General features: G+C 40.0%; 1 protein-coding gene across 1 annotated transcript; it reads left to right on the top strand.

Annotated features, from left to right (window-relative positions):
* The first annotated feature begins 649 nt into the window (after positions 1-649).
* LOC140979445 (CBS domain-containing protein CBSX3, mitochondrial-like) lies at positions 650-11,258 on the top strand. Its single transcript, XM_073444845.1, has 6 exons — positions 650-742; positions 8,490-8,751; positions 8,900-8,981; positions 10,550-10,623; positions 10,752-10,812; positions 10,896-11,258. The coding sequence occupies exons 2-6, from the start codon at positions 8,491-8,493 to the stop codon at positions 11,036-11,038; spliced, it is 621 nt and encodes a 206-aa protein (XP_073300946.1). The 5' UTR covers positions 650-742; position 8,490; the 3' UTR covers positions 11,039-11,258.
* Positions 11,259-11,514: the final 256 nt, after the last annotated feature.

The following is an 11,514-nucleotide window of genomic DNA, read 5'->3' on the forward strand; positions in this document are numbered from 1 at the left end:
TAATGTTATTAATTAATTTGTTATTATTTGTATTAATATCATATCATTGTCATAAAATATTTATTAAGAAAATAAATAATGCATAATGAAATGAGTTTATTTTAATTATTTGAAAAATGAATCTAATTTTACTAAGTTATAATGATTTCTTGAGATGAAGAAAAAAAGAAAAAGAAAGATTATTTTAGGATTATTAAATTATAAAATGTTATGTTGTATAATCTTTAACAAAAAAAACTATTTTTAAAAATACACTATTAACAAAGGTAGAATAAGTAAATTCAATTTAAATTCGACCTAAATTTTTATCAAAATGTAAAAAATATATTTTTAATGCAGTAATTTTTTTTAAAAAGACAAATCTTTATGAATTTTGTTTTACAAACAGAATGAACTTTTCAAGTTTTTCGATACGTACTATCAAACTTATTATTTTTTTTACATATTTAGCAGAAGAATATTATGTTTTCTGTCTCGAACTTATTCACGAAATGAAAATCAAATTATTTAATCTTCGCATTACAAAATTTAATTTTTTTATTCGGAAAAATAAAATAATTTTATGCTTAGAATGCCACATGAAATAATAATAATAATTCATTCATTTATAATTAATAAATAAAGAAAATATTATATTAGTTTTAAAAAGTATATATATATTCATAGTAGAAAACCTAAGTTTTAGTGCTTTCCGTCATTACTCCTCTGCTCAGAACTAACTTCCAGAAATATCTGAGATCAAGTAAGCTGCGATCTCCTTCTTCAATTCATGAATGCTTCTTGGTGTGAGGGATCGATAAAATTCTTGCAATTTGTCATTTTTAGTACGAAAATGGCGCTGCAGATTTGTGATTCTTTGTTCTTGTTTGAGTATCAATAAAAATTTGATGTTTTTGGGTAGAATTGATTGATGACGAAAACACAATTTTATTTTGTCCCACAAAAATGAGTTGTACGTTGTTTGGCAGATTGTGCTGTTTTGATTATTTGCTGGTAATGAAGAATGACGTGTGATTTTGGGAAGACACTTTCTTTTTCTTTTGTTTTCTATGAACAATTTGTGGGAAGAGAATCTTTCTGCTGGCTTGGATTATGTGATTTTGTGTCGATTTTGTGCCTCACACTATTTGTTGAGGGTGTAAATCTGTGATGTACTTGTAAGATGTCTGACATCATATAATTAGATTAAGTCCATGAGAGTTGCTCAGACAATCTTCTTCACCTTTGGGTTAATTTTGAGTGAGAGTTGTATACGTAGACTTGAACCATCTTCCTCACCTTCTAGTTAATTTTTAGAATTTGGAGTTGAGTTAGGTCTAAGTCTCAATCTTTAACATGATATCGGATAAAAGTTTCGATCCAAGCCCGACTCATTGTTATGTGTTGGGCTAGCTATGTGTCACCCGATAATATCTTGTAAACTTTACGCTTTAGTTCATTTCTGGACGTGAGACACGTTGTTAGATGTCCCATATTGGTTGGATTAAGTCATTGAGATTTGTATATATGGACTTGGATAACCTTCCCCTTGAGCTAGCTTTTAAGTTAAGTTAGGTTCAAGTTTCAATCTTAACAATACTCGTGGCAATGCGTCCCAACTCCCAACTGACCATCGTAGATCGATGATCCGAAGCGGTCCTTCAGAAAGACCAAAAACTGAGGCCAATCCTTCAAGGAACTAGTACGATCCATACACTGCTATCACTCAATGGCATCCCGTCAAAATGAGATGCATCCACCTGTTAACAAACCTTTGGGAGAACAGATAGAGGGAAAAGAACTTCTCGATCTTATAGGTCCGGTTATGCACATCTTCATCAATGAATTTCAGAACGTCAAATTTAAATCCCTTGAGAGAAGAAGGGAAATCCACTACTCCATCACCCAGTTGCTTCTGAGAAAACCCGTCAATTGTCGAAGATTCGCCCTTATCACCTGAGACTTCTTGAAGCTTCTGGGACATTTGCCAAAAGCGAAATCCATGGTAGCCATGCATTGCTCGAGCATCTTGGTGTAAGTAACTAGCTGGGTTTCCGAGTGCGCCTTGACATTGGATTCCAAGAGACGCACAGCCTCGGCAATGTCTTCATCCTCATTGTGGTTTTGTCGGAAAGGAGAGATCAATGAGAGCACCATTGATAGAAATTAGCACACTTTAAGTCTGAGCCAAACTCCTAATACAATTGCTCTCAATAAAAGATTTCTGAATATCCTTTGGTTTATTCTACTATGCCTTATATATGCCTTGTTCATCAGACCCCAATTAACTGTAAAAATAACAACCAAAACATGATTACAACTCAGTATTGTGACTAACAAATATTCCCCTCCCTTCAAGTGACGTAATCGCACATCCATGTAGGTTTGTTGTGCTTTCTGTTCGACATTTCTGATGATTCCTCCCTCTTCTCTTCCACGTGTGTATCGATATTTTGGCTGGATTCTCTTGTGAGATACTCTTGGACTTGGGCCATCTCAATAATTCCCTTGTTGGCCCAATCTCTAATTGGCTGGTCCACTAGCTCTGAGCCCATGTCAATTTCCATAATGTTATCAGTTTTTCTGAAATTTCCTCAAGAATAAATGCTGTGAGAAAAAATCATTGCTTCTCCATCCTCCTAAACCCTTACAAAGGATTTGCTCCACCACGCCCACCACGAGCAAATACGAAGCCATTAGAGGGTCCACCACCGTCTCATGCAGCACAACCAACACCTTTTTTTAAATGTTTTTGACTCCTTTTTCATATTTCGTGTAGCTCTGATTTTCTACACTGGCGCATCTGCCTGGTTACTCTATGGCAATGTCGCCATGGTGTCATTCTTACACAGCCTCCAAGATCTCTCCAGTTTTTTCCTTTTTTTAAACATATCTAGGAAATACATGGGGGAGGGTAATCGAGGACCTTGGGACTTATGTTAGTCACTCTGTTATGTTCTGAGGATTTCGAGAATCACGCACACACAATTCCAAGTACTAGAACAATAAGAGAAATGGACAATTATATTCAATGAAGAAAATGGAAACCCAGAGTTTATGTGCTCTGTACAAGATTTCTCTCCCTAGCCAAGGCTAGTGCTCACTCAACAAAAAGTATAACTGAATGAATCTCTCCTCTCCTCTAACTGTTCTTTTATTCCCTCCCATTCACGTGTTTCTTCCCCTTGTTTCTCCTAGCATACGTTTTAATTATCTTGGGCTTTTCAAAGGTTATTTTTGTTGGGCCTTTGGATGTTTCTGGGCCTGATGAACCCAAGCCTTTCACTATTGAACCTGGGCTCATAACATTACTGGCCTCCTCAAAATGCGCCTTGTCCTCAAGGCGATAATCTGGAAACTGCCCTTGAAAATCTTCTAGACTCTCCCATGTAGGTTCCTCTTCGGATCGTCCCTTCCATCGTACCAGAATCTGTTGACAGGGCTGCCCTTTTAGATGCCTAATTCTCTTTGCTAAAACCACATCAGGTTCGAAAGTCATGAGCAAATCTGCGTCGATTTCCTCAGGGGGTTTGATCTCAACATCAGAGATGCCCACTGCTCGTTTCAGGCATGAGACATGAAAAACTGGATGCACCCTCGAACCCTCGGGCAGCAGTAACTTATAGGCAACTGTTCCCACCTTCTTTTCAATCTTAAATGGCCCATAAAATCTGTTAGAGAGCTTCTGAGCAATTCTGGAACACACTGAATTCTGCCGATGTGGTCTCAACTTCAAGTATACCATGTCTCCTTCCTGAAATTGAACCTCTCGCCGTTTCTTGTTAGCTTGTTTCGTCATGTACTGCTGAGCTCTTTCCAGATTATACTTGAGTTGCCGTAAAAGCTCATCTCTGTCCCCTAATGCCTGTGATACAGCTGCCACTTGTGTTTCTCCTGGAATAAATTGAGTCATGTTTGGTGGCTTGCGCCCATATACCACTTCGAATGGGCTCATTCCTGCTGATGTTTGATAGGAAGTATTGTACCAATATTCTGCCCAATGTATCCACTGAGCCCAACTCTTAGGCTGTTCTGAACAGAAGCAGCGTAGGTAAGTCTCAACGCACTTGTTTAACGCTTCACTCTGTCCATCCGTCTCAGGGTGATACGCTGTACTCATTTTTAGTTGGGTTCCCTGTAGCCTGAAAATTTCAGACCAAAACAGACTCATAAACACAGCATCCCTGTCGCTCACAATCGTTTTTGGAACCCCATGTAATTTCACCACATTTTTAACAAACAGCTCAGCTACTGCACTTGCCTTGTAGGGGTGTCTCAACAGCAAAAAATGTGCATATTTGGATAGCCTGTCTATTACCACCAAGATTACATCATACCCTTTTGATTTTGGGAGTCCCGTAATAAAATCCATGGCTAAATCCTCCCAAACCACTTCCGGTAGTGCCAATGGTTGAAGTAACCCCGCGGGCTTAGTGGCCTCATACTTTTGTTGTTGACAGATCGAACACTGAGCTACAAACTTTCTGACATCTGCCTTCATCCCTTTCCAATAAAAATTACTTGCCACCCTCTTATATGTTCGTAATGCACCGGCGTGTCCCCCAACTGGAGTGTTATGAAACTCGTTTAACAACTTGGTGATCCACTGTGATGACTGCGGAATCACCAATCTGCCTTTGTGCAACAAACATCCGTTGACTAACATATAATGGGTGCCGCCCCTGTCCTCCATTCGAAGTTTGTCAATAATCTTTCTCAACTCTTGATCTTCCCCAACTGCTTCCTTAAGTTCTTTCATCTCAACCCATTCAGCTTTTGTCAAAGCCATCAAGTCGCCGCTGTATTCTCTTCGAGACAACGCATCGGCTGCCCCATTCTCCACCCCTCCCTTGTGCTTGATTTCAAACTCATAACCGAGCAGTTTGGCCAACCAATATTGTTGGTCAGGGGTGGTAATTCGCTGTTGCAAGAGGCTCCTCAATGGCTTATGATCGGTTATCACTGTGAACTTCCGCCCCAACAAATAGTGACGCCAATGTTGGACAGCTAATACCAAAGCCATTAATTCTCGTTCGTACGTTGATTTTGTTGAAGCCCTCTCAGCCAGCGCCTTACTGTAGTAGGCGACGGGCCTGCCCTCTTGGACCAGCACTGCTCCTAGCCCCACTCCTGATGCATCACACTCCACCACAAACTCTTGATTAAAATTGGGCATTTTAAGTACAGGAGCCGTGCTAAGAGCCTCCTTGAGTTTGACAAACGCCTCCTCTGCCATGTTGTTCCAGGAAAAATTATTTTTCTTCAGCTGGTCTGTTAATGGTTTAGCAATCTTCCCATAATCTTTGATGAATTTTCTGTAGTAACCGGTCAACCCCAGAAACCCCCTCAAACCCTTTGTGTGCTTCGGTCTCGGCCACTGACTAACACTGGCTATCTTGTCTGGATCCACCATTACCCCCTGACCAGTGATAATATGTCCCAAGTAGCCCACTTGACGCAACCCGAAGTGACACTTCTTTTTATTCAGAACCAGACTGTTGTGCACCAGAACATCGAGCACCATTCTCACATGCAACAAGTGTTCCTCCCACCCTTCACTGTAAATCAATATATCATCAAAAAATACAAGAACAAATTTCCTCAGATAAAGCCGGAATACCTCATTCATTGTGGCTTGGAACGTTGCCGGCGCGTTTTTCAAACCAAAGGGCATTACCACAAATTCGTAATGCCCATCATGCGTTCGAAACGCTGTTTTTGGAATATCGTCGGGTTGAACTCGAATTTGGTGATACCCCGACCGGAGATCCAGCTTTGAGAAGTACTTCGCACCATGCAATTCATCGAAGAGTTCCTCAACCACGGGAATAGGATATTTGTCAGATATGGTGATCTCATTCAAGGCTCGGTAATCAATACAAAATCGCCAACTGCCATCTTTTTTTTTTACCAAAATTACGGGGCTGGAGTATGGGCTGCTACTTGGCTGTATGACCCCCGATTTGAGCATGTCCCGCACCATACGTTCTATCTCATCTTTTTGGTGATGGGCGTAGCGATATGGACGCACCGACACCGGCCCATACCCCTCCTTGATGTTTATGATATGATCTTGTAATCGTCGAGGAGGCAATCCTGGGGACTCTTGAAATACTCCTCCATACTGAGAGAGGAGAATGTCAATTGCCTCACTGGAGCCCTCTTGCTCTACTGCTAATTTCCTCAGCACACTGTCATTCCACTTGATCAGTACCGCACCACAGAATTCAACTTCTTTCACTTTAACAAGAGATTTGAACGATACTACAGATCTACTGAGTGTCGGGTCGCCTCGTAGAACTACAGCCTGCCCTTGCCACGTAAATCTCATCTCCATATTGGCCCAATTCAGTATGACGTCGCCCAGCGTTCGGAGCCAGTCAACGCCCAGAATGAGATCAAGTTCTCCCAACTCAAATAAATATCCCTCGATTTGTATCTGACAAAGACCCAGATCGACTTCCACCCCTTTGCACAACCCTTGACAAGCCACACGGCATCCATCCCCCAGGCACACGCTAAATTTCACACCCTCATCCACTTTGATTCCCAAATCAGTAATCAAATTTCTCGAAATGAAATTGTGGCTCGCACCACTGTCAACCATGGCCACCACCTGTCGTCCTGCTACCTTCACCTTCATTTTCAGCGTCTGTGGTTGATTAATACCACTGACGGAGTACATTGGCAGCTCCAGTGTATTGTATTCAGTAACAGGTGCTCCCACCCATGCTTCAGCCTCCTCCTGCTGTTTGCCACTTCCCTCCTCCGCTGTCCCCTTACTCTCATCGCCTTCTTCCCCGTCTTCTTCTGCCAAAATCGTCACTCTCAGACTCTTATTCGCACATCGATGTAAGGGGTGATATGGCTTCCCACATTTAAAACACAACCCTTTCTCCCTTCTGTGCAAAAACTCTTGGTGTGATACGATTCTACCATCACGATTCTTCGGTGCCTGGACCCTCGTTGTTCCGCCACTGTTCCCACCAAGATGTAACCGCGACCCCCCTCCGTAATTCGTCGGGGTGTGCGTCCTGTGAGAATATTCTTCTCCTGGACCTAACGCTCTTGCATTAAGACGTGATGATGGGTTACCAGGATGTCGTTCCTTATCAGTGGATTGGGCCTGATGAGCCCAATTCATATTCATGGGCCCTCTCTGTTCAAGACCATGGCCAAGCCCCGATCTACTTCTGCCACGATCCATCACCTTTCCGAACAACTCCACTTCCAACCCCCTTGCCAACAACATCGCGCGATCCACCGTCCGCGGATTATGGACAATCATGCGCCGACGAATATCCTCCCGCAACCCGCTCATAAAATAACCCAGGCATTGGTCCTCTTGAACGTCACCAATCTGGGCAACCAACACCTCAAATTGTTCGATATATACATCAACGGAGTGTTGTTCCTGCTTCAGCGAGGCTATGAGCTCAAATGGATTAGCCTCATACCCGCCATATCGCTTTATCAATTCTTCCGCAAATCGATCCCAGTTCATGTTAGGGATTCTCGCCTTCATCCAGCGGAACCAATGAATGGTGGATCCCTGCATACAGATGTAAGCCAGTTTGAGCCTACATCCGGTTGGGGTATTATGGACATTGAAGTATTGCTCCACTTTCCCCAGCCAACCCATCGGGTCTTCTCCTTCGAACACAGGTAATTCGATCCTTCTCAACGCCATCCTCATCTCTTCTGTAATTGTTTCGTGACTCTCTCCGTTGGTGGTCTCCGCGCTCTCCTTCCCTCCCCCTTCCAGCGCCTCCTCGTAATGACCGTGACCCTTCCCTCCTCCTTGTGTTTTGATCAGCTGTTCCATCAGTCCCCTCAGCTCATGGAAACTGCCGAGCGTTTGGTCGAGTTTATCCAACCTTCCCTGTACCTGCAACATACTCTCCTGCAACCCATTCACCGATCGTTCCATTGTTTCAAACTTAGCATCACTGCGAGTGCTGGCCATCTTCTTTGTGCGTCCTTCGAATCCGGCAGGTCGGACCAATGTTATGTTCTGAGGATTTCGAGAATCACGCACACACAATTCCAAGTACTAGAACAATAAGAGAAATGGACAATTATATTCAATGAAGAAAATGGAAACCCAGAGTTTATGTGCTCTGTACAAGATTTCTCTCCCTAGCCAAGGCTAGTGCTCACTCAACAAAAAGTATAACTGAATGAATCTCTCCTCTCCTCTAACTGTTCTTTTATTCCCTCCCATTCACGTGTTTCTTCCCCTTGTTTCTCCTAGCATACGTTTTAATTATCTTGGGCTTTTCAAAGGTTATTTTTGTTGGGCCTTTGGATGTTTCTGGGCCTGATGAACCCAAGCCTTTCACTATTGAACCTGGGCTCATAACACACTCCCTATCACACCAACTAAAAGCCCTTCGGAAATACTTGGACTGGCATGTGATCTGTGCATTTTCTCTCCTTTGCTGTAATATTAAATTGATGAGCTTGTTTCTTTGATATATTTCTCGAACTTGTCGTCTCTTTTTTGTTAGGATGATGCTTCGTGCGCTTCGAGCAATGTTCTTCGACGAAAGCATTCTCAAGGCTGCTTCTCGGCGCCACACGTGTTTGGTGGCTTCGTCTATGCAGCCTCATATGCTTGCACGCCATGAATCAACATCAGCTGCCCGCATAGAAGAGCATGGTTTTGAAAGCACCACTATTTCTGATATTCTGACTGCTAAAGGGGAAAACGCAAATGGGTCCTGGCTTTGGTGCAAGACAGATGACACTGTTTATGATGCCGTGAAGTCTGTATGCATTTTTGCTCTTTACTTCTATGTTTGTTCATGGTCAATAGACATCATATATCTTTATACACTTATCACTTTGATTTTAAGTACTTCCTTTGCCTCAGTGGCCATAATTTGATGTGAGACGCCCTGAATCACATGCATTGCAGATGACACAACACAATGTAGGAGCTTTATTGGTTGTCAAATCTGGGGAGCAGAAGTCAATTGCCGGAATTGTCACAGAAAGAGGTAGATGCACTTCCTTATACATCTAAACTGATTGCTGATGCCTCCCACTTTTGACTTGAATTAACTCACACAAAAATGATTGTCGTTTTAAAATTTACCTGCTTTTGATATCTGTAACTATATCTTCGACCTAAGTGTGTATGCTCGTTTAGCATGAGTATATATGTGGACACACACAAGTACATATGTGTATTTTTATGTATGTATTTATATATGTATTACCTGGTTCAGATTGATTGGTTATTGATTTTTCTCCTATCTTGCGAATATTGAGCACTATCATTTCCAGGTTGCCAGATGTATATTGGTCAGTAAATAGGAAATTTCTACTTGTTTTCTGTACTCGTATAATATATAAATAATAAATTGCTTTGCACATACTATCAATTTATATATTCATATATATTATTTAATTTTTTATTTTCAGTGTTTTAAAAAACGATAGGCGGTATGCGGTTGGCTACTTACCCCCTAGCGCCTAGTCGCCTAGACGGTTTTTTAAATTAATTTTTGTAATATTTAGTAACATTATATATTAATATATTTAAATTTTATTTTATTTTTGGAAATTAAATTATTGTTTGATATATGTGGGGAGAATATAACTAATAAAAAATAAGATGATTTTTTTTTTAATTTTAGGATATTAAATCATTGTTTAAATTAATTCAATATCATCCTTGCGATTCTCCTCTTCTTCAGGTGCAAAATCATGCTTGTTAAGTTTTCTCACTCTAGATCGCAGATGAAGTTTGATGTGTTGGGACAAGCCAACAAATCACATTTTTTGTTGGTCTTTGGTTTTGGACCTATAAAAAAATTACCTTTCATTTTTTAATTGGATTTTTATTTTAAATTAAAAGACAAACACTTTAAAAAAACTCAAAAAACAAAAATAAAATAAAATAAAAGCCCTAACCGCCTAGGCTGGCTGACTAATCCTCGGCGGCCGCGTAGGCCGAATTTTGGAACTGTGGTTAGCTGCCTGACTAATCCTTGGCGGTCGTCTAGGCCGATTTTTAGATCAATGGTTATCTTTCTAACAGCGTGTGTACATTTTACTAATATAAACTTTATTCCGTAAACTAAAATCCGTGAATTATTAAATGTATTATAAATTATCTTTAATTTCAAAATAAAATAATTAAAAAACAATCACTGCTTGATCATGTCCTTGTAATAATTTCAATAATAAAAACTGTTTTTGAGCATGACTCTCAAAGGTAAACGAGCACTTTTTTTTTTGTTTCCAAACAAAATAATTTTTATTTTTAAATAGACACCTATTTTCTTTCATCAAGAAACAGTTATGCAATAAGAAAAAAACCTGAAACAGAGACAAAAATTAGACACTTTTGCTCTCAAACAGAACCTTATGGCCATTTTTCACTTTTACCCACATGTTTCACCACCTCTTCCACTGGATTAAACTAGTTTACTGAAAAGTTGATTGCATACGAAGAATTTGAATCTAGTTATCATAAGCTATTTTTTCTAACCTTTTCCATTGTTGTGATTTGCTGTTATCTCCGTGTCCCATTTGTTGATGTTTGTTACCCTTTTACCAGATTATCTGAGGAAAATGATTGTACAGGGAAGATCATCCAAAACAACTAAGGTTGGAGACATCATGACTGAAGAGGTATATCTGTAATGAGTTTCATACTTTCATTCAATTTTCATGTGATCATATGGGCTCATGGGCATGATCGATTGTCATTTGAATGTGAATTTTGTAAATTCCATAACCTTTTAACGTGCCTTTTGCAGAACAAGCTTATTACGGTAACACCAGATACCAAAGTCCTGAAGGCAATGGAACTCATGACCAGTAAAAACTCGAGATTTTTTTCATGTGAAAATTTATAAAGTATGTAAAGTGTTTCATCACCTTTTGGTATTCTTGATTGGCAGATAATCGGATCAGGCACATTCCAGTGGTTAATGAGAGTGGAATGATTGGCATGGTGTCGATTGGAGATGTGGTTCGTGCTGTGGTGGGCGAGCATCGTGATGAATTGAATCGCTTGAATGAATTTATAAAAGGTGGTTACTAGATGATGATGATGATGATAAGCGGTCGAGGTTAAATTTCGAGTCTTGTAAATATATCACGATGCGTCCATCTCTAGGACTAATCCGAGATGAAGTCTGTTAATAAGATCAGCAAGAATAAAGTACTCGAAAGCTACTTGACTTTGTGTGTTTGTTGTCCAGCTCGGGTCTTTTGGACCAAGAATGCTTTAATTTGAGAAGGGTTTTCAGGGAAAAGAATTATCATGAGAGTAATGTGAGAACAGCTAGCTTTTTGATTTAATGTTTCTATAATTGTTTTTTGTTATAACAATGGGGGTGGGATTTTTGTTTTAGCATCAGATCGAACACCACTACGGTGTTGGCTTCTATGCTTTGATTCCTTACGTTTTTAGTTGCTAATTTTTTTTTTTTTTTTTTTTTAATATATGACTTTAATTTTTCTTTTTATATTATATTTCCTCTATGAGAACACATGTATCAATTTATATTAAGAAAA

Source organism: Primulina huaijiensis, chromosome 6, assembly GCF_012295235.1.
Source record: "Primulina huaijiensis isolate GDHJ02 chromosome 6, ASM1229523v2, whole genome shotgun sequence".
NCBI classification, from domain to species: domain Eukaryota; kingdom Viridiplantae; phylum Streptophyta; class Magnoliopsida; order Lamiales; family Gesneriaceae; genus Primulina; species Primulina huaijiensis.